At 38.2% G+C, this 24,273-nt stretch overlaps 1 protein-coding gene across 2 annotated transcripts in view; it reads right to left on the bottom strand.

Annotated features, from left to right (window-relative positions):
- Positions 1–24,273, bottom strand: part of LOC142334548 (uncharacterized) — a 128,327-nt gene that overhangs the window by 6,826 nt on the left and 97,228 nt on the right. For both annotated transcript variants that reach the window (XM_075382669.1, XM_075382668.1), the window contains 8 exons: positions 23,971–24,133; positions 22,852–23,140; positions 20,454–20,694; positions 19,639–19,931; positions 18,906–19,098; positions 18,085–18,499; positions 17,121–17,347; positions 506–631 (listed from right to left, as the gene is read on the bottom strand). In XM_075382669.1, coding sequence (XP_075238784.1) covers positions 506–631; positions 17,121–17,347; positions 18,085–18,499; positions 18,906–19,098; positions 19,639–19,931; positions 20,454–20,694; positions 22,852–23,140; positions 23,971–24,133 — 1,947 coding nt within the window. The remainder of the gene's footprint in view (positions 1–505; positions 632–17,120; positions 17,348–18,084; positions 18,500–18,905; positions 19,099–19,638; positions 19,932–20,453; positions 20,695–22,851; positions 23,141–23,970; positions 24,134–24,273) is intronic.

The following is a 24,273-nucleotide window of genomic DNA, read 5'->3' on the forward strand; positions in this document are numbered from 1 at the left end:
TTGATTCCATGCTAACCAATACTGTATATTCCAACAAAACCAGTAACATATGTAACTTGTTCGCTTAGTTTTTTTAAATCAAAACTGTATTATCACATTTCTAGATATTTGCTTAGATCTTGAAGCAGTTTTTGACAAAATTCAGCGAGCGTAAATAGAGTTGGAGAGGCCCTCGAAAGTACTGTGTATATCCGTGATGACAAAAATGACCATTTCAAATAATATATATAGGCCTCAATTAAGGTTAAATAAACTGCGATTAAGTTCCGAAGTTGCAGAACCACTTTTCGATTTTGAATGAACTTTTTGAGATGAGACCTGGCCAGTTTTCAGATACTTTCTCCATAGATAGAAAAATTTAAATGGTTGCTTTATTATGCAGAATCAGAATGAATTCGAAACGATTGCGACATCATCATCTTCATAGTTACATTCTCATTTAATACTGCAGTAATTTTCCAATCTTTTGTTCTTTAGATGAGAGAATTTGAAAGGACTTTCTAACCTGTAACGGAGTCAAAGAGTGTGGCTAATTTGCCATTGTGCAGCACCACAAAATGCTCTTTAGCCCATAAGCGAAGAGAATCTCCATCATTTTCTACAATCTCCTCGTGATAAGTATTCGTGGAATCTAGACAGAGTAAAATAATATGTTGAAATACAAATCAGAAAAACCAAGCGAAAAATAAGGATTTGAAGTTCATGCGTGTATAGCAATTGCGTGCTGCGTATTATGTCAATAGAAACCTTGTTGCTGCAATTTCAAGGAATTTGGTCTTTTTGTTTTTTTAAAGAAGAGGAGATTGTCGAATCTTTTCTGTTATTGCCCCTAACGCCATTTTGCTCCCCCCCCCCCCCCCCCCCATTTATACATGTTATGAATGGCTTCAAAATTATTTACAATACTATTTACAAACACAAACAATGCGCATTTCCAATATAACAAAAGATCGAAGTTTTGAAATTAATATATTAATGACAGCAACAGCTTAAATATCAGGTTAGCATTTAACCGAAACTGACGGAATACTCGTCTGGGGGGATAATGAAACAGGTCCGGATTGTCAATCTATTATACCAGGCTCGAAGTTATCGAAATAAACGGGCTTTACCGTTAAGGTTAATTCATATTCCGCCCTAGCCCTCAGATATCTCGTTGCTACAATAAAATAAATCAGTTAGGAGCCTCTGAGCTGTAAATGTTAAAAAGATAAGATTTTCCATCAGATAAAGTTTTAAAATGTTTAGAATTTTTTGCCTTAATTTCTTCTCATTCTCCGCGGATTTTCTTCAGTTTGCAACTGTGTTTCTGCATTGCCGCAATTCAAAAAATCTTGATAATAAAAATTTCACACAGTTTTATTGTTGTTCCGACCCCCACTTTAGTGGGGAGGGAGAAACTATATCCTCAAATGGGTTTTTTTGTTCAGACAATTTTGGCCAATCGATATATTTATCGTACAGAGTTGTGAGTGCTATCATTAAAAAGCATGTAAATCCCAGAAACTGGAATTAAAAAGATTTTCTCGAGTTTCTTTTTTTACAGAGAGTTATCGAGGTTTAAAATTTTGTGAATATTCTACAGTTTTTATTCACATTTTCAGTAATTTTTGCTAAAACTTGGCACATCTTTGCTGATATAAATTAAAATAAGTCAAAATTTTAAACAGTAGAGTGTTACTGTTACCGTTAGAAAGAAGAACTTTGCTGAATTGTTTGATCGGAGTTTCCTTGTCTAAAAGTTTCCATAAAATTTTCAAATTTCAGACTTTTTCATCAAAAATTGCACAAAATATGCTTTTTTGGTCCACTTTGTTTAGATTTGCCGAAAGTGGAGACCTAAAAAATGCTGAGAAAATCTCTTCAGCTTTAAAAGAAAACTAGTTGAAACTTGCCGCCCTATGAAAATCAGTAGGAATTAAAAATATGCCGTTTTTTGCAAATTTAATTCGATAAAAATAAAAAAGCATTGTTTTTATACTATTTGAAGTATTTCGATTGTTTTTATAAAATTTGAAGCATTTCGCTCACTAATTGGTCTAATTCGTAAACATTTGGAACACGTAGGTTGTTTTTCATGCAGGCGGCAAAATCAAGGATAGGTTTGTTATTATCATGGATTCTTACAATAAGAAACTTTTAATTTTTATTTGGTGCTGCCTTTTTTTCTAAATATTTTGCTTTTGTTTTTTTAATGTCATTACTGACCAATTTTTTGATTCACGGCTCCATTAATGACAGCTCCCAGTTAGGTATAATTAAGGCCAAAGGTAGATTTTGTTTGTTTCTAGAAAATCTAATTGTTTTTCATGGCTTTGAAGAGGAGTTTTATTAAAGTTTAACCGAAATTATGTGTTTTGCCTACAACACTTATTCCTTTTGCAATCTGATCACTACATCTGACCATTCAAAAATACAAATGGCTTCTTCAAGAAGTGTAAATGAATCTCTACCATGCATTTGGTTGTTACCTAATGTCTCCTATGTCATTGAATTCATTTGTTTTACTGAAATTTCAGGGTGTTTTTGATTTTGACCATTTTTTTAATATTATTTCTGTCAATTTATAGATTATTCTCAGTAAATACAGGTCAAACTTTTTTCTCATAAAAAACAAACTATTTTGAGGCCGATTGTTTTCATAGAAGGTTTTCTTGTTTTTTGTACTACAATTTTTCATACAAAATTTTTGTGCATAATTGCCCATTTTTGCTGCTTTTTTTGTTTCTTTGGTTAATTATCACATTACTTAACAATCCAGCTGAACAAAACTTGGCAAAAAGCGTAACTGAACAAATTTTTTGTTTTTGTAACATATGGTTTTAAGGGCCGCGCCACCGTTCTCTTGTAGAACTTGTCGTATTTTTGCCCTGTTGTTGTTGTTAATTTTTGTTTTTGTATGCCAAATATTGGTTAATCAACGGGTCTCGTTGATCAACTATAGATACATAATTTATCTTAATAAATCGGTGTATAGCTAATGATTCTACACTTTTTAAAATTAAATATTCAAAAAAAAGTATTCTTCAATTTATCCTTTTTTTTCCGGTTTGCGTTTTTCCGGTATTTTACAATGTTGTGTTCTTTTCGTATCTTAGCGTCCTTATTATGAGATCTGATAATGTAATTGTTGTTGTTAATTTTTGTTTTCGTATGCCAAATATTGGTTAATCAACGGGTCTCGTTGATCAACTATAGATACATAATTTATCTTAATAAATCGGTGTATAGCTAATGGTTCTACACTTTTTAAAAGTAAATATTCAAAAAAAGTATTCTTCAATTTATCCTTTTTTTCTGGTTTGCGTTTTTCCGGTATTTTACAATGTTGTGTTCTTTTCGTATCTTAGCCTCCTTATTATGAGATCTGATAATGTTTTGTTGAACGAAACAATTGTTTTTCTGTTGGTTAAACGTTTTTACTGATGTCTTCTGGACTTAGACAATTTGTTTCACAAGAACATTGTGAAATTTAGATATTTTTCACTTTTTGTGGTTCTTTTTGCTGTCATTGTACAAAAATACTTTATGATGTTCATAGAAAAATTAAATGAAAATTTAATTTTCTCGCGCTAATCCTTTATAAATTGAATGGCCTCAACACTGTGGTTTCGTAAAGTTGTTTGTGAAATTTTTTACTTCAGCTTATAATGAATGTTTTGTTAGTCTCTCTAATAACAGGCGCAATGAGTTCTCGGAGAATTTGCAAAACAAACTCTCTATCCTTTTAGTCGAAACTTTATATTGGCTATAAATTTCGAAAATATTTTTCCTTTAAGAACTCTGAAAATGGGTTTCTGAGATTTGCCTTATCTTATTTCTGTTAAGCTTAGCATCTCTATAGACAAGTCACATCTTTTATAAATTGAACTAGAGTTCGCTCTTTATTCTTTTTTATTGAACAGTTTAATGTTTAATTGTCCGGGACATTTTTGTGCAGTTTTTTTCGTGCAATTTTTGCGTGCGAATGTTTTCGTTTTGCCTGTATTTGTTGTTCTCTTTGTAGTCATAAGACTTATAATGAAAGTCCTCAATGGCTCTATTCAATTTAATTAACGTCTAATACTCGAACTACAGAAAACAGTAAAGGAACAGTCTTTATTCAAGATAACAATACGTATTTTTCCCCGATAAGCTCTTATTCGATCATAAATAACAATCCCGACGTTGGTACACATAAAATATCTAAAGTAACTCTGGCGGCAAAAAGACTAGACAGGACCCGTTAGCCTTTTGTGAGCCAATAGAGGTCAATTCAGCTCCTATGTGGCGTAATTTTGCCTTGCCTTGCTTTGGCATTAGATTTAAACCATTCAATGCATTTTGTTACTCTAATAAATTTATATCTAAGTCATTTTAGTCTAAATCGGGCTAGTTTAGCTTAAACCGCTCTCAAACGGTTCGTTGCTCAAGGAACATCATTTATTAGGATACGGATTTTGCTTCGTAGGGTTCGACATGGTGGGGTTTCGAACCACCGATCTCTAAACTGAGAGTACAGTACTCTACTAACTGCACTATGGTTGCTTGTTTTGTTACGCATACAATTACAACTTAAAGTTGTTCAAATTTCTCGTTCACATTTCTCGTTTTCTCGCTTGCATTTCTCGCTAACATTTGTATTCACAACATGCTCCGGCCCCGAAAGTGGTGTACCAAAAACTGGAATTAATTTAACAACGGGTCTGACATAGTTACCGGACTTGGTTCTTATTTCGGCGGAACGGGCAAAGCCGTCATCACCAAAGTGAAGTTTTTCGGTACGTCTTAGAGGAAAATGGCCTCGGGGAGATGAGTCTTTGGCAAGCCATATCAGATCTCCTCATCTGCAGCGGCTTTTGACCATTTACTGCGGTGACTCAGAGCCGGTACGTACTCATCCAACCACCGTTTCCAAATTGAGTCGGCATATGATTGGGCCCGGACGTACCGCTTTCTGTGATCAAAGTCTTCATTTTCAACTAATGAACGCAGCATACTAGGACGAAACCCGAGAAGGAAATTATTTGGAGTAATTGCGTTCATTTCTAATGGATCATTGCTTACAGAAGCGAGCGGCCGGTTGTTGTGTGTCATTTTTACTGGACAAAATGTTGTTTGAAGTAACTTGTCAGTCAATCGGCGGTTACCAATAACAGCGTAGAATGTCCGTTTGACACTCCGTACCATGCGTTTCCAAGAAGCACCATGATGAGGGGACGATGGAGGTTTAAATTGCCACTTAATACCTTTCTGTGACAGTTTGCTTGCAATTGTTCGCTGGTTCAAAGCTTTAAAGCAAGCTGACAACTCTTTCTCGGCACCAGTAAAATTTGTTTCATTCTCTGCCCATAGAACTTGCGGTGTACCTCTTCGTGCAATGAATCTTTTTATTCCCATAACACAAGAGCTGGTATCCAAAGAATTTACGACTTCGATATGGAGCGCTCGAGTTTTAAGGCACGTGAAAAGTAACCCCCAACGCTTCTCAGTTGAATGCTTGACAACGACATAGAACCGTCCGAAGTAGTCTATCCCTGAGTTGGTGATAGGAGGATTACCATTGGACAAACGCTCGACTGGGAGATCTGCCATCGTTGGCTTCAATGTGTCTGCACTACGCTTACGACATCAGATACAATTGTGCTTGACTGACCTCAAAGCGGAACAAAGCCTTATGATAGCAAAACGGTGCTGGATGAAAGCTCGTAACAAATCATCAACTTCGTTGTTATGTTCCTGGTGTTCCTTCAAAAGAAACAATTTTACGGCAGGATGGCGGCTATCTAAAATAATGGGGTGTTTGAGGTCTTAGTCCGTCTCGACCAAACGTTTCAATCGGCCAGTTGATCTAATCAAGGTGTTTGGGCCAATGAAGGGTGAGAAAGGTGCAATGCGACTCTTCTTTTAATTTGTTTTCCTTCAAAAAGAAGTTTTTGCTCAACTGGGAAAGATTTCGACTGCATGAGAAACTGAAGCTTGGCCTCAGCTACTCTAAGTTCATCAGGATTGCAAACAATACGGTCTGGTGTACGATATCAAGCATGTTTGAGGAGAATACGGAGAAGATAGGCTCTAATTCGAACTAATTTGTTGAAAGAACTGTACCTATCAAAGTCAAATAAATTTTCAAGTTGCATTGTATTGACGTTAAACGCCCCTTCTGGCTCGGTTACATCTTTTTGCGAATTGTACGAGGCTTGTGCGAAGGCTATCTCTTATGCTTGTGCTGGGTTGAAAAGGGAAGTGACAAAAAGCTTGGCCCTTTTAACCAACTGCTTGTTCGTAAGTTCTTAGCTGACATGCCTCTACTTCCAGCATCGGCTGGTCTGTCTGCAGTTGACACATGGAACCATTGATCAACTGTTGTCGACTCTAGATTTTCAGAAACTCTGTTAGCAACAAATACAGGTTGCTTGTCGGTTGAATCCAGCCACTGTAGGACAGCGGTGCTATCAGTCCACATAAAGACTCTGCTCAAAGGAATTGTAAGGACATTAGTTATGTCAACTTTCAACCGTGTCGCCAGGCGGACGGCCTGTAACTCTAGTTTAGGATTTGTTAAACACTTCATGGGGGCAAACCTTGCTTTTTCCAGAACAAAAACAATTTCGGTGTTTTCTAGACTTCCTGATTTTACTTTTGCCCTGAGAAAGGCAACTGAACTAAACACATCTTGATAGCTGTCTCCGAAAACATAAAGCTCCAACTCATCGAAAGCTCCGGAGAAGAAACTTCTAGGGATAGTTAGGTTGCATAATTTAGGCAGATCTCACTCCAGGTCTTTAACCTATTCGTCAATTCCATGGGCATGGCGGTATCCCAGTTTTGGCCTCTCAGTCTCCAAATGTCCTTCAACAACAGTTGAACAGTAACCGTGAATGGCGCGACCAATCCAATGGGGCCGAAGACTTTTGCCACTAGGCTGAGGACTAAGCGTTGCGTGACTTTGTTGCTTTCAACGCACTCCGTGCCTCGGCCAACGACTAAGGTATCCTTTTGATGCTCCCATTTTAGACCCAGAACATGTGAAGAAGCTTCTTCATCAGAAACTAGGATCAGTTTAGGTTGGCATAATTGATCACTCTTTTCAATTTCATCAAGTGAGTGTGGTGTGCTACTTATAAATTTTGTTAGCTTGAATCCTCCTAATTTCTATAACTCAATTAACTTTTTGGCTCAACTTAGTGCCTAGTGTGGTGTTTCTAGAGAATCCAAATAGTCGTCCATATAGAACTTATCTAATACAGCTTGAGCAATATCGGGGTACTTACGAGCGTTGTCTTTTGCTCTTTTCTGAAGCTCAAAGTTCGCACAAGTTGGCGGATCCTTGGCACCGAATGTATGTCGGCTGTATTGGTATACAATCACTTCTGATGATGAGTCCTCCCGCCACAAAAGTCTGATGCAGGGCTGATCGGCAAGTGGAACGCCCACTTGAAGGAACATACCTTCGATATCGCCGGAGACGGCATACTTATGCTGCCTAAAACGGATGAGAGTATGAATGAGACGTTGAAATAGGTCAGGGCTTGTCATTAACGATTTATTTAGGAAAGTTCCGTGGAATTTTGCAGAACCGTTTAATACCCCTCTTATTTCTCCAGGTTTCTTTGGATTTATTACAGGGTGATGTGGTAAGTACCACTGACGTTTGGATCGTTGACTGGAATCTTTTGGATTTTCTATCCGAAACACGTAGCCTTTCTCGACATCATCATTTATGTTTTTTGAATAATTAGATCAAAGTTGTTCGTCCTTAGAATGCCATTTCTTGAGGGACTTTAGTTGCACGAGCGCTGAGTAATAGTTGTTTGGTAAGTCGGGGTCGTCATTAGACCAAAGCATTCCAGCTTGGTATCTTTGACTATCGTGCGTCGTAGTTTTCTCCAAGATTTCGACTGCCCTGCGGTTTGCTGATGACCTTGGGTCAACTTCTTTCATTGCACCGTAAGAATACAATTCGTACCAGGTTCTTAACTGTTCTACTAAATCTTGTTCTGGCTCAATAACAGCTTTGAAGCAGGACGAAACGAAATTAGAGCTTGAAGGTAGTGGACAACTCAACACCCATCCTATTGGTAGACGGACGGCAACGGGGGCGCTTTTTCATTCACTTTCAAATTACTCAATCAGGCGGATGGCGTTGTACACGTCCTGGCCTAGAATCATTTCGATAATCGAATAGCTATACTGAACGGGATCCAGAACACTCAAATACGGGTAGGTTTCTTGCAACTGGAGAGCTTCCACTATATCAGAACCGATGTTTAAGTTCTCCTTAAAATATGGATTAACCGGGAAACTTTCACAAGTGTTTTCTGCTATCGGTTTTAATGTGACTTCTGTCACAACTGTATCAATTGTTTAATGAGTGTTTACTCCGCAAACCGTTAACCTAAGACTTTAACCCTTAATCCTAAGACGTTCAACTGCAGCAGCATTCGAAATCAATGAATGACTACATGCGGGATCACATAACGCAAAAAACCTTTGTTTTCTCATTAGTGGGGCTAATTAATTCAACCTGTCTCACTTGTAGAAGACCTTTTACGTCCGATACTGAGAGAAAGGAGGACGAGCTACTATGAGTCCGTAGTTCATTCTTATCCCCAACTGTCACTGAGGATGACGACTGTGTAGTTGTAGCATTGTTAACTTTACTTCTTTTCTTAAGATTGTTTCTAGGGAAGATATGATCAGCTCCGTGTAATAAAGAATTGTGTGAACTAGTGCAACCGGTTTACATTTTGTTTACAAATGTTTATATTTTCTGAGGTTGGGGCAATTTCTAAACTAATGTGACCCTTTCAAGAAAGAGAGGCAGAGCCTACTCTCGGCGACAATTCTAGTTCTTAGTGTTGGGTTCTCGCTTGTAAATTTTGAAGATCGCCACAAAGGATGGTCAGCCTTACAATGAGGGCAAGGTTCGTCCTTAATGGGTCTTCGAGTTTGATTTTTCGTTTTTGAGTCAGTTAATTTCGAACTAGATGCAAAATTTTTGATGTTGTTTTTGTTTTTGACGAAAAAGGCAGCTCTTCAGGTTTCGTTTTGAACTTGGCTGTTTTCATGCGGTCATGAGTGTCAGATTTCGTCAGCAGCCAATCATTGAAACCCACCAACTTTGGACCCTCTCATTGGTTCCTCACAATGTGTGAGCACCAAGATTCTTTAAGATTTTGGCGGCAGCTTACCCACGGCTTGATTAACTAAAGACGAACTTTGAAGATCGGCATCATACGATAATGAACAAAACACGCCAACCAGACTAGATACTACTGACGCATAGGCAATAAGGTTTTCGGAGTTATGCATAATTAGTGGGGGTAGTTTTTCAGCTTATCCAGGTGAGCACCAACAATGGCGTGTGGTTGGCCGAATTTTCTTTCCAAGACTTTCGTTGCGTCATTGTATAGAGCTCCTGAATAAGCAAACTTTTCTATGGACTTCTTCGCTTTTCCAGTTAAAAGTCCTTTCAATTAGGTCAACTTGACAGCATCAGAGAGATTCTGGGGATTGCTCGCACTTCTGAATTGTCCTGTCCATTCATGCCACAAAAGTGGGTCTCCATTGTAATTGGCAAGATTCCATTTAGGCAAGGGATTGAGATGACTAGACGTTATCGCATCAGCCAAATATTTCACATTGAATGACTGTTTTGTTTGAGGTATTTGTGCTGCCGGGAGAGGCGTTAAAGCGTTTGACGGGTATATGGGTATCGTGGGTTGATGAGAAAGAGGCGTTGGAGCTGCATGTTGTTGCAAAGGTGCTGACAATGGTTTATTTGGCTAATTTACCACGGTAGCTGTTGAGAAGAGGTTTCGATGATAAAAAGTTGTACCACTCGAAAACGATACCACATGTTGGCTCATATTTGTGTTTGCCATTTGTTTTTTATTCACTTGAGAAACTGACTGGGCTACAATATCTAAAGTTGGCATATGCCAAAGCGTTAAATTTGTTAATAGGTGGCTTGCCATTGGATAATAATTCTGACGATGGTTCTGAATTGGGTTATGTCTACTCTGAACCTGTGCATTTTGATTCTGAGTGTTGAACGGTTGGCTTAAGAAAACATTTGCAATGTTTGTTTTTGCAACGACGTTTTGATTGTTTGTGCTCTTATTCACAAAAATTGAATTGTTTGTGCGTGGACTTAGCATCATATTGTTGTTTACGTTCGCTGCTTGGGTCTGCTGTTGATCAGGGTTATTGTGATTGGTATCATCTGACGTCAGAATGAACGCTTTACCCTGGGCAGAGAATGATTAGGTCTAACGACATTTTCCGGTAAGTTAACAGCTACTTGAGTGTTCTAACTCTCTGTTTGCAGATTTTCATCATTATTTCCCAGAGAAAGGAAGCGCGATACCCCTCTGTGTTTTCGGACGTAGCTACTATTAGTGTTAGTCAATTGTGATTGATCGTGGAAACCTCCTAATGAGGATTGCGGGACATGAGTAATGTCTGTTAGGGATGGACCTGTCTGCACGTCATGTTGCAAATTTCAACTGGTACATGATCTTTTGATCTACTAAGGAGTGGATTGATCTCCATCTGTGGAGCAGCAATTTCTGGAAAATTTTGTGGTTCTTATGAAGGCATTGTTTCGATCGCGGCAGACAATATGTTATTGGGGTTGGCATTGTTTACCCAATCAGCTCCACGCTCAATAATATTGATATGATTTGACGTCAGTTGCTCGTCAAGTTCGTTACCTAGGCTTTCATCCGAGGTCTCCATCGCTTCGAGCTCGTTCACTTTGGCTTCAAAAAGTCTTCATGTTTTCTTCGCTGATTGTGTTCAGCTCTAGTTGATGCTTTTGTTGAGCCAGTTTTAACTTATTTTCGTTTTCTGTTTCTACCTTTTCTCGCTTGAGTTTTGCTATTAGGTGTTTTTGACCTGATGCCATCGAATTCGACTTTGTACCTCTACTCGACGCTTTCCTCTGAGTTTTGCTGGTACTTTGTGGTTGACTCGATGTATTGGCACGCCCTTGGTACACTGTGATTGACTCGATGTATTGGAGCGCCCTTATCACATACTTATCATGTGTTTCGCTTGCTTCCTTCAACCAGATTTCCAGGTCCTCAGTGATTTGTGCTTTGTTGGGGTGCCGGGCAGCTCATTTTTGGATAATTGTCATTTTTGGATAATTGCTGTAGACAAAAAGTTTTTGGCCTTGCCTACCATGGTTTCGAATCGTGCTTTTTGTGCAGCGCCTTCAATGGCTTCATTTATGCCTCTGTAAACTTCGTTTACGTTTAATTCGGCTTTAGATCTTGCTTCAACTAATTTTGTTACTCAGGCTTCCATCCATAGAACTGTTTTAGAATTGAACTTAGATTACAAAATTAAATTATTGGAAAACAATTAAAGGGTTAAGGGTTTCTCAAAGCAATCACGGACGTAAGCGATGTGTTTCGTTTGTGAGATAATGTTTTAAGATTAACGGGGAAGGCCAACGAGCTCAATTCAACAGCACCGCCACTAGCTAGGTAGAAACCACTGCCAAGCTATAGCTTTGCACTTAAACTAGCCACGGCGCGGGAGCAGAATCCTTCAGGAGAGCAGCAACCCTGTTAGCGCGAGCTTTTCGACGTCGCTGGTTCAGTCTCTTCCGACGCGTTTTCTTGATAAGACGATTAAGGTCGAAGCTATAGAACCCTACAAATGTTAGGGACTTGATCTCACAAGAGAATGGTGGATGCAATTGGGTGTAGTCGTTAACAACAGGAGGGTCCTTTGCTTTGCGTTTTAAGAGCAAACCTTTTAAAACGTGAACTACAACAAAATTTGTCAGTTTGAGGGCTGCAAAGATATCGGGAGCTCCTTGCCGGGGGCAGTAGACTAGTGCCTTTATTTTGTTCTTAACAAGGTTAAGCTCCTCAATCAACTCTTTTGCGGATAATGGGTTATGATTGTTGTTGTGGTGAGGCGTTAATTTATTATTTCGTGCCACATGGCGTCGTTCCAAATGATAACTTTGTCTGCGTGTGGGTACTCAACGCTTAACTTATACTGCACAGTTTTCCTGTGCTTGAAAGCTTTGAAGCTCAAGCCAGGCTCAACTATGGAAGATTTTAAGTGACGACAGTACTGAGGTTTCAGCAATCTGCTTATTGTTCGACTAGGAGAGCCAACAATAAAGAGCATATTTTTTTTTCGCTGTCATACCAAGTTATTGATGATGACTTTGTTTTCGGTTAAGTGAACACTAGGAAAGTTTTCGGCCGTATGGACACTCGAATGATTTTTTATGCTAATTGAACACTCGAAAATTTTTCGGATAATTGAATTCTAGGGAATGTTTCGGCTTATTGAACAGTCAAAAATTTTCGGCTAATCGAAAACTAGGAAATTTTTTGGCTAATAGAACAATAGGAAATTTTTCGGCTAATTGAACAATCCATAAAATTTTGGCTAATTGAACACTAGGAATTTTTCGGCTAATTGAACACTAGGAATTTTTTCGGCTAATTGAACACCCAAAAAATTTTCGGCTAATTGAACTCTAGGAAAAATTTCGGCTTATAGAAGAGTCGAAAATTTTCGGCTAACTGAGCACTAGAAGTTCTTTCGGCTAAATGAACACTCGAAAAAATTTCGGCTTATTGAACACTAGGAAAATTTTCCGGCTAATTCAACACCCAAAAATTTCGGCTCACTGAGCATCCAAAAATTTTCAGCTCATTGAGCACCCAAAAAAAATTTCGGCTTATTGAACACAGAAAATTTCGGGCTAATTGAGCATCCAAAAATTTCCGCTAATTGAGCATCCAAAAATTTTCGGCTCATTGAACACTCAAAAAAATTTTCGGCTAATTGAACACTGAAAAATTTCGGCTAATTGGGCATCCAAAAAATTTTCGGCTAATTGAGCGTCCAAAAATTTTCGGCTAATTGAACACTCAAAACCTTTGGCTAATTGAGCATCCAAAAATTTTCGGCTAATAGAACACCCAAAAAATTTTCGGCTAATTAAACACCCAAAAATTCGGCTAATTGAGCATCCAAAAATTTTCGGCTAATTGAACACTCAAAACCTTCGGCTAATTGAGCATCCAAAAATTTTCGGCTAATTGAACACCCAAAAATTTGGCTAATTGAGCATCCAAAAGTTTTCGGCTGATTGAACACTCAAAACCTTCGGCTAATTGAGCATCCAAAAATTTTCGGCTAATAGAACACCCAAAAAATTTTCGGCTAATTAAACACCCAAAAATTCGGCTAATTGAGCATCCAAAAATTTTCGGCTAATTGAACACTCAAAACCTTCGGCTAATTGAGCATCCAAAAATTTTCGGCTAATTGAGCACCCAAAAATTTGGCTAATTGAGCATCCAAAAGTTTTCGGCTAATTGAACACTCAAAACTTTCGGCGAATTGAGCATCCAAAAATTTTCGGCTGATTGAGCGTCCAAAAATTTTCGACTAATAGAACACAAGGAAATATTCGGCAAATAGAGCCCCCAAGTTCTTCGGCAAATTGAGCACCCAAAGCTATTCGGCTAATTGAGTACCAAAAGCTACTCGGCTAATTGAGCAGCCAAAGTTATTCGGCTAATTGAGTACCCAAATTTATTCGGCTAATTGAGCACCCAAAGCTATTCGGCTAATTGAGTACCCAAAGCTATTCGGCTATTTGAGCAGCCAAAGTTATTCGGCTAATTGAGCACCCAAAATTATTCGGCTAATTGAGCACCCAAAGTTATTCGGCTAATCGAGCACCCAAGTTATTCGGCTAATTGAGCACCCAAAGTTTTTCGGCTAATTGAGCACTCAAAGTTATTCAGCTATTTGAGCAACCAAGTTATTCGGCTAATTGAGCACCCAATTTATCCGGCTAATTGAGTACTTCAAAAATAAATTCGGTTAATTGTGTCTATGTTGGGGTCTGCCGCCAGTGTAAATATAAGAAGCACCAAATAGAGGTAGAGTTTATTTTGTCGAGAACGTTGAAGACTAAAATTTTCTCTTACAGTTTTTTCACACCTCCCTGCCCCAAGGGACACTGTCCTTACAAATGACCAATCCTCTGTGTGCAAGAAGACCAAAAAATGTCACTGACCCAGCCTCTGTTCGCCACAAGACCAATGGCAGCCACTGACTCGGGCTCTGTGCATCAGAAGTACCAATAGTAGTCACTGACCCAACCTCTGTGCGCTAGAAGTCCCAATAGTAGTCACTGACCCAGACTCTGTGCGTCAAAAGTTCCAATAGCAGTCACTGACCCAGCCTCTGTGTGCCCAAGTTCCAATAGCAGTCACTGACACAGCCTCTGTGCGCTAAAATTTCCAATAGCAGTCACTGATCCAGCCTCTGTGCGCTAGAAGTACCAATAGTAGTTACTGACCTAAACTCTGTGCGCGAGAAGTCCCAATAGTAATCACTGACCCAGCCTAGCTGCACCAGAAGTACCAATAGAAGTCACTGACCAAGCCTCTCTGCGCCAGAAGTCCCAATAGTAGTCACTGACCCAGACTCTGTGCGTCAAAAGTTCCAATAGCGGTCACTGACCCAGCCTCTGTGTGCCCAAGTTCCAATAGCAGTCACTGACACAGCCTCTGTGCGCTAAAATTTCCAATAGCAGTCACTGATCCAGCCTCTGTGCGCTAGAAGTACCAATAGTAGTTACTGACCTAAACTCTGTGCGCGAGAAGTCCCAATAGTAGTCACAGACCAAGCCTCTGTGCGCCAGAAGTTCCAGTAGTAATCACCGACCTAGCCTCTGTGCGCAAGAAGTTGACGTAAAGCGGACGATGTAAACCTTAACCCGATTACTTTCACTCGGCGGACAAAAATATTCGAGCTAGATAACGTGTAAGACTCGAACTACAGAAAACAGTAACAGAACAGTCTTTATTCAAGATAACAATACGTATTTTTCCCCCATATGCTTTTATTCGATCATACATAACAATCCCGACGTTGGTACACATAAGATATCTAAAGTAACACTGGCGGCAAAAAGGCTAGACAGGACCTGTTAACCTTTTGTGAGCCAATAGAGATCAATTCAGCTCATATGTGACGTAATTTGGCCTTGCTTTGGCCTTAAAGTTAAACCATTCAATGCATTTTGTTTTTCTAATAAATTTATATCAAAGTCATCTTTGTCTAAATTGGGCTAGTTTAGCTTAAAACCCCTCTCAAACGGTTCGTTGCTCAAGGTACATGTATTAGAATACGGATTTTTCTTCGTAGGGTTCGACATGGGGGGGGGGGCTCGCACCACCGATCCCTATATTGCGAGTACAGTGCTATACTAACTGCGCTATGGTTGCTTGTTTTGTTACGCATACAATTACAACTTAAAGTTGTTCACATTTCTCGTTCACCTTTCTCGCTTTCTCGCTTACAGTTCTCGCTTACATTTGCATTCACAACACGCTCTTTTTGGAGGTGTAAAAGAAACTCTTAATGATGCATAATTAATGGTGCTCTCTTAATGATGCACTCTCTCAATAGATGCATAATGTTTCTAATCAGTTTGGCATTAGTTCTTTTCAAAAAAGCAACGTTTTATAAAACTTTGCCCTTTTGTTCATTTTTTTTTGTTTTGTTAACAAGTCGCCTTAAAAAAATGTCCTGTCTTTTTTTCTAATGAAGTACAAATTTCTATCTGATGCAATTTTGAGTTGGTTATTAATGGTTTTCAAAAAAGGGACACAGAGTTTTTGTCGTAATTAGTATTTGTAATTGTTTGATTTTTATCGCTGTTTTTTCTGGTAGTCATATTTATTGTGATATTCACAGGTCTCATCGGCTCTATACGGTAGATTGTTTTATTTATTAAGTTGTTTGTTCAACGATATGTTGATATGTTTTTTTTTGTTAATCTCTTCCACATTTGGTTGACAATTAAGTAAAAAATGTAGATGAGCGGGGTCGAAACTTTATGTGCAAACGCACATTACCGAGCCTCCTTGTTTGTCTCAAATAACGAAGACAGTGTTACGATGACATAATTGGAATTATAAAGAGATGAAGGAAAAGTAGGGAATTAAACCAGCACTACCACATGGCACTGTCAAATTTTTTTATGGCATATCTGCGTTTGATTTCAACACATACAGTTGTTATGATCTTCATTCACCGAAGCACATATAATCGCATTAGTCAATTCTGTCTCAAACCTATTTTGAAAAAAATAGAAAATCGAACCCTATAGCAAAGAACAACGAAATTTTCGTGAATATTTTTTATTGTTAGAACCGAAACCTTTGCCACAAATTTTAGGCAACGATTAAAGGTACTTTCCATCTTGTCTTTAAAAACCACTAAAAAGTACAATAAATGAAATGTGAACAGATGAACTGATATTGAAGGCTTTCGTAGCCTTCAAAAAGTCAATCATTAGGAACCAATAAGAATTATAAGAATTTTTTCTCTCTTACTCTCAGAAAAGTTTTACTACTACTGGCTGTTATAATCCAAAAAATTAATAATAAGTCCATTTAATCAAGTTTTGGAAGATGTTGTTTGATCTTTGAAGGCATCTATATCAAAATAACTTAATGAAAACAAGCAAATGTAGACACAAGCTAACGCAACTTTTTAGAGGGACTAATGAAGCTCAACAAATATAAGTTACAATATAGAGGGAGTTATGTAGAAAGACATCTTTTAATTAAAAAGAGTGAGATAATTCGATTATTTGGATATTTTTTCGAAATCAATTAACCTCTGCACAAAAAACCCATTTGAGTATATAGCTCCTCTCTGTCCCTCCCCCCCTCCCCCCCCCCACAAAAGTTATTCGGAACAAAAAATTTGATTACTGTATTTGGTTTTTACAAGAAAAATTGAATCTGATTAACACTATTTTTTCAGTGAATCACACGGAAAAAAAAACATGGAATTAATCCCGAAAATTGTATAAGTTGACCCAATTTCTCAGGTAGTTGAGGATTATACGGTCAGGAGCCGTCAGGAATATAGGGTGAATCGGAAGAAGAGAGAGTGTATGTATCCGAGATTGCGCTTCAATCTTGTTACAGGACATGGACTGTAGAATGAACAATGAGCTGATTTTCCGATAACTTGATAGATTTTTTAGCACTCGTTGTGGTGGTCGGACCCAGGTGCTTATTCTATGTGAATATGGTGACAAAAAAGGAATCACAACGATTTTATACCTGATTCAAAATCATAAGCATTCAGTTTTATCTCATCAAGAAGAATCGTGGCGAAGTTGATGTTCGAGATGTCATCATCATCGTTGACAGATATGTGGAGAAACTTGTCAAATTTTCCCAGTCCAATCAGCGGAATCAACTGTCTCTCCTGACATAGAGTCGTGTTTTTATCATAATTATGCACTACAATCCGATTGTCGTAAGCCACTACAATGGTGTTATTGTAACTAAACAAGAATCTTGCATAAGATTGACAGTTCGTTTGACTCCTTTTTCTCTAGGAGTGCACAAAATTTTATATGACTCCCATTTGTTAATAGTGAAATGAAATCAGTGTTGCCTTAATATTGATCTGCACAAAAAAACACAAAACAGCAGGCATCCCTCCGTAAAGAAGGTAAACCTTTTCCGATCTATTTTATCCGAATTGCAACAAGGGAATCGTTTTTAAAATGGAAATAAAATCTATTGATATATTGGTAACGTGTACTTTTTTCATAAAATTTTTGCAGATGACAAAAATCAAATGAGCTGTTCCACGCAACCTTCCACGCATAGAAAGTTTCTGCATACGACCTTGCCATAGTGAACTAAATCAATTTGAACAAGCTTCCAGCATACAAAACCAAAATATGATGTATTCTAAGTAGTGAGGTTTTCACACATACAAAAAATTCGCGGTTTCTTTTTTTTGTTAAAAGGTTACTTTGGGAAAACGCTAGTAGCTTATTTTTTGTCAAGTTTTTTTTAATATATAGAGAACTCTTCAACAACTGTACATTCCCGCTTTGACTGTGATTATTTTAGAAAGCTTCATTTCGTCTAGTTTTCCCAAGTTAAAAATAAAGGTCATATTGAGTTATAATAAATATCGATTTTCAATAATCTCAGGTTTGACTTCCTGCGAAGTCAAAAACTCAAAAAAATTCAAAATCTAGTTAAATGTTTTGAATATAATACTTGCCATTCAATCGCCGAGCAATTTTCGCCTCTAAAAGTGCTCTCCGTGATACTTCCTTTCTCCGACAAACTCCCCTTTTCATCTTCGAAGAATAACTCGTACAATGACGTCACTTCTTTCGTCACATTGGGGTCAACCAACTCATGAATGTTGTATACAGCCAAGCCAGCTTCAGTGAACAATACAGCTTTTCCATTGATGCATATTGGCCCCAACTGAGGGTTAATCATGACGTCATTGAACTCGAAAACCTGTTCTGCAAAGTTCTCATCACTGCTCTGCTGTGTCTGATAGTGGCTATGAGTGCTGGTGTGGCTTTCTGAGGTTGTGTTGGTGAACTTGTATATTCTGATATAACTACCTTTCTGTCCCATTATCAGGTCGGTATTTGAGATGAACTTCAGAAAATGCTGATTCTCTATAACAGCAATGAATAACTTTATAACTTTCATTAATCTCAAGCTAAATAAAAAACATTAAAAATCTTCTAAGAGAAGGATTACGAAAAACAGCAAGAAAAATCAATAGTTCTACTTTCAATAATTCAATTTGAAGAAAATAACACAATAAAAAGCTTGTAAAATTAAGATTACAAAAACCAATCAAAAAAAAATTCAAAGATATTCATTTGAATGCTTAAAACAATAAAATTCAAGATCTAATGCAAGTTTTTACAATTTACGAAAGTTTAGGAATAATTTACTTAAAAGTAATTGTGCCTAAGCATAGATTTCATGTGAAATTGACGTGCTTGAAAGCCAAAGTAAGAAAACAAACACATACGTCGTCTTTTACTCGCCTGCACAACAACTCAAAATTATCACCTGGCAAAACTGAAAGAACATTTTGGGTCTCAAGGTTGAACAGGACAGGTGTAGGGTACTCTGGACTCTTCAAGATTAGAAGACCCTCATCCAAGTCCACATCGTACAACTGATCACAATAGACACGTGTCAACTTCACTTGAATCAGATCCACAATTATCAGAGCGGACTCCGTGAACAAACACAGAAGGTTCTAGAATAAAGAGGCAATTTATCGTGGAAAAATGAAGGTTGCTGTTAGTTGTGAAACTCATGCTCAATAATAACAACAAAATCATTTTATGGAATCACTCAACAACAGATCATCTCAATGTGCGACCCACTTGATTCAGACATCAAAATACATGCAATTAGACCAACAAAACCGGTTCATTAATATGTGCTTCTGAACCCACTCAATAAGTTGTCATAAAAGTATACAATTTTTAAAACCCATAAAAACCTTTAAAAACTGAAAAGTATTGAAAGTTTTTTTGTCATGAAGGTTTTAAAATTACAGAAACGAGAGCGGGGCGGAAGGGGGGGGGGTTAATCTTTAAAATTTTGCTCACAGAAAATTTTTCATAGACCACGTTTCCACAATTCTTCTGCTGTTACTTTTCTCTACCCGGAGCAGTTATAAATTGACTTTTTAAAATTTAAGTCGCAACCTTTCCTTGCTGTTATCAGATCCATTCTGTTTCACTGGCCCCAAGTTTGGTGGACATAAAGGTTTTAAGTGATCAGAACTCACTGCATATAGAATTGGCAATTGTGACTTTCTGAGAGGGTCATTCGAGAAATCAATTCTGAGCACTCTCCGTTTGATCACACTGACTTTCTTCCATGCCACTGGGCTCAAAGTACTCGCTTCCATTTCGTCGTTCAAAGGTAGATCGAGATCATCAGGTGTCCTAAAAGTGTCGTCAATCTGTTCTGTGGTAGCTGGTGGCTTCTCATCTATCACTTGCACTTCAAAGTCATCAGCAGCCTGGTCCTCTTTGAACACCACTGCTTCTTCTCTCACCTCAACCGCAAATTCGTCGGCTGATCAAAAAAATAGCTGGATCAGTGGATTTTATTTTCATTTACCAAATAGTTATTTATTGCTTTCTGAAATAGCTTTCTGAGAAATGCAAAGGGTTGTTTAGTTTTTGCTAAAATCAAACAGTTTGATCTTCAGTGTTGACCGTTTTTCTATGCGAGCACGTTGATCAGCGAACTGTTTAACGAAAAAAACTTCACTTTCAACGTCTTCGAAAGTTAAAAAAGAAGAAATAAGTCGTTTGATTGTCGGGACTATTAAGGGGCCGCTATCTGGGGTCTCATTCGAATATTAGTATTGTGTGTTGACAGAGAATAATTGACTTGTTTACATCACATTCTTTGGTAAAAGTTTTCAATTTGATTGCAGTAACAACTCAAACCCACCCCCTGAAAATCTGACAACTTTAAGTGGTGGGATTACCTTTGGATTTTTCTCTGCTCTCTTCTCAATTACCCTTTTCTCTGGTTTTTTTTTTCAACGATTCCTCAAATCTGTACAGAAAAGACATTTTATTTATGTACCAGCATGAGTTTCAATCATTTTGTCCATGCCAAAGTCACCCAAAGCGTCTTCGTCATCGTCAAACTCTTCGTCTGGATCCCGAATGACCCACTCGAAGTCCTCATTGACCAAGATGACGTGACCATCTGACAGCACATACACTACTACTGAGTTCTGCATGGTCTCAAAGAAAGGAACAACGAACACCAAGTTGTTCAGATCCGGTTCCGAAATCTCAGGCAGACGGTACCACTCTTTTGTCTGAAAACAAAACTTGGCTAGTGCAAAAACAACTGTACTCCTTGGATGAGGTACGTGCGTGTGTGTGTGTGTGTGTGTGTGTGTGTGTGTGTGTGTGTGTGTGTGTCTGTGTGTGTGTGTGAGTGTGTGTGTGTGTGTGTGTGTGTGTGTGTGTGTGTGTAGGCATGTGTGTGGTGATTATGTGTGTGTGTGCCTGCGAACCTGTGTGTGTGTGTGTGTGTGTGTGTGTGTGTGTGTGTATGTATGTGTGTGCGTGCGTAAGCGTTTGTATAGGTGCGTCTGCGTGTGTTTATGTGTGTATGCGTGTGGTGAGTGTTTGTGTGCTTGCGAGCCTGTGTGTTTGCATGCGTGTGTGTGTGTGTGTGTGTGTGTGTGTGTGTGTGTGTGTGTGTGTGTGTGTGTGTGCATAAGCGTGTGTGTGTTAGCAAGCGTGAGTACGTGCGAGAGTGAGTGTGATTTGGCTGTATCGTTCTTGTGAATGTGTGTGTTGGTGCTTTGTGCATGTATGGATATGTGCTTGTGTTGGAGAAGGAATTGAAAGGGAATTCAATTTGAAAAAAGTGGAGCTCTGTGTGTGTGCCTATGAGCCTGTGTGTGCGTGCGTGCGCCTGTGTCAGTGTTAGCGTCCGTGAGTGAGTGTGATTTGTGTGTGCTTTCGTGTGTGTAAAAATGTCTTTGAGTGTGTTGGTGTGCTTGTGAGCCAGAGCGTGAGTGAGTGAGAGAGTGAGTGTGATTTGGCTGCGTCTGTTCCTGTGAAAATGTATGTGCGATGGTGCTTGGTGCAATGAGCTTGTGTTGGAGAAAGATTTGAAAAGGGATTCAATTTGATGATAACGCGGAGCTGTGTGTGAGTGTGTGTGCCCATAGGCCTGTGTGTGTTTTTTTTGTATCTGTGTTAGCGTCTGTGGTCCGTGAGTGAGTGTGATTGATTTGTTCGTGAGTGCGTGGTCCGTGAGTGAGAGAATGTGTTCTTTGTGTGCTTGTGAGCCTGTGTGTGAGCGAGCGTGAGAGAGTGAGTGAGTGAGTGAGTGAGTGAGTGAGTGAGTGAGTGACTTAGTGTGATTTGGCTGTGTCCGTTCTTGTGAAAGTGTGTGTGTGTGATGGTGCTTGGTACATGTATGGTTATGTGCTTGTGTTGGAAAATGATTTGAAAAGGAATTCAATTTGACAAAAACGTGGAGCTATGTGTGGTTGTCTGTGTGCGTATGTTTGTGAGTTAATACATAGTTTTGTGTGAAACTCTGGTTGTTTCCAGGTCCGTGTTTATGAGTGGGTGTTTGAGCATGTGTTTATGCATACGCCAGAATTCCAAATGATTTTTATTGATAAAATTGAGTAGCCTTACACTAAAAACGTTAAATCTCCTCTGCGTAGGGGTAGAGAAATACAGAAAAATGCCAACTCAATCGGTAAATAATTGATATTATAAAATCCATTCAGGTTACTTGTTTAACGTTTTCTCATATATCAGCTTTTGCAAAATTTGGATACCTGAAAAAGTATTAACAAGGCTAGAAAAAGCAAATTTTGGCTTGTTTGAAGTTAGTGTGCCAAAAAAAGTTTACGAGTTTCGATTCAAATTATAATCGCAGTTTGTGCCAGTTGTCACGCAAAGCTAATTTTATGGACCATTTGTGAATTAAATGTCAAACTAAATTCACTATAGAGTTTGTTTTTTGTGTATGTCGCATTTTACTTCTTGTCAATTTCAACCCTCGTTGTTAAATTTTCATGACAACAGCAATATTACAGTTTAATTCTTTCGAAAAATCAGAATATTTCCTGTTATTCATTCGAAGAAACTTATGAGAAACCGTTTAATAATGTGGGTGAAACCAACTTATTTGACTTTGTATCCTATGTGATCATTTTTCTTGATTTTTGGGTTGCAAGAAGCTTTTGTATGACAGCAAAATTTGACAAAAGATAATGGTTGAAGTACTTTATGAATCTAATAATTGCATGGGTCATATTTTGTTGATTTTTGGGTTGTCAGAAGTAAATTAAATGAGTCATACTTTTCCCAAAGTAATTTTCGCATGCGTTTTTTTGTGCAAAGCAACTGACAGTTTTAAACTGACATTTCATTACATTTTGTTCTTATACATTTCAGTACTCTTAAATAATCAGATAAAAAATGGGTTCGCTATTGTTAACCTTGAATGAGAACATTTCAACAGTGCTTCGCGATACAACTGACATCTTTGATTGGCTCATATCCCCGTCTTCACTATGAGAGTGATCGTTTGGAGAGATGACGTCATAGGCTTCGTACTGAAGTGAGAAACAATCTGAGCCCAGGTGACTTGGCACTATTCTCGGTTTGATTGGTTCTCCAGTATCCAGTTGAGCACGGTTAGGGGGCAATTCTGTGGGCAACTTGATTTGGGTCCAGTTGAAGTCATTTAAAAGCGTCCACTCCATTCCACTCCACGAAAGTGCAAACCTATATTAGAAGTTCTGCAGTTTTTCTTGTCCTCTCAAAAGTGAACAGTTTTGACAGGAACTTGATAAACATTCTTGGGAAGAAAGCGTAGATATATGAATGACCTTGGCAGACCTTTGTATGGGTTTCAAGAAATTATGCATATAACCATGCTATGAACTCACTTCAAGAATTACCACATACACTTAGCCTAATATGATATTGTCACGCCATCCCAGATTTGTTGAGACATGCAAGATCATGTTTTTGTCCCAAAAACATGATCTTCCATGTCTTGACAAAATGCATCAAATTTCGGTTCTCTGGGGAAAGCAATACAAAATTTTCTACCCTCGCAAGTAGCCATAAAATGAAAAATTTGGACATTAATCTGTGCATTAATCACATGGAGTATAATGAAACGTTGTTAAGAAGAAATTACGGACAGCAACTAGCCAAAGACATCAAAATCGATGAAAAAAAGAACTACCGAGGTTACAAAATTCATTGATAGGTTTTGTAATTATCTGTTGGTATTTTTGTACCTTTTAGAACACTTTTTTTTCTTATTAGTCCTAATTCAGAGCACATTTGCTCATCTTTCTGCTGCATGAATAATCCTTTGAAAAAATGCATTAAGAATATTAAACTAATATAATTGTGGTACCTGCATAATCGCAGCAAAACCATCAACTCAGAGGCCTGTCCTCACCCGCCCTTTTTTATTATATTCCCCCACATTTCATACTGTTCTTTTCATGAGCAGTATTTACAACAAGGCAATGTTAAAAATAAAAATTAAACAGTCAATAAAATGAGTAAAAGACGAGTGGAAGACAAGATTTCCATACCCAGCAGCAATTTCGGTCAACAGTTGAAGATGCATTTTTTCCGTTTTCTCCTCGGACAAAGTTTCTGTCTTCACTGCGAACGTGAATAATTTTCGAGAAGAGCTTGAAATAAGCACAATTTTTTCACCTCGGGTCATTGTGAAGGCTTTGCGAATGTCACTATCTGAAACCAAAGTGCACATCTTTGTTAAACAACTAGCGTCTACTGGTATCAGATATTTCCAGAAAATTTGATGCTGGTTTCCACTTTCCGTATCTTAATACACTATGGTACCAAAAAGCTACGTACAGAATGATTTCTGC

Source organism: Convolutriloba macropyga, chromosome 2 (genome assembly GCF_964194025.1).
Source record: "Convolutriloba macropyga chromosome 2, txConMacr16.3, whole genome shotgun sequence".
In the NCBI taxonomy this organism is placed as follows: Eukaryota; Metazoa; Xenacoelomorpha; order Acoela; family Convolutidae; genus Convolutriloba; species Convolutriloba macropyga.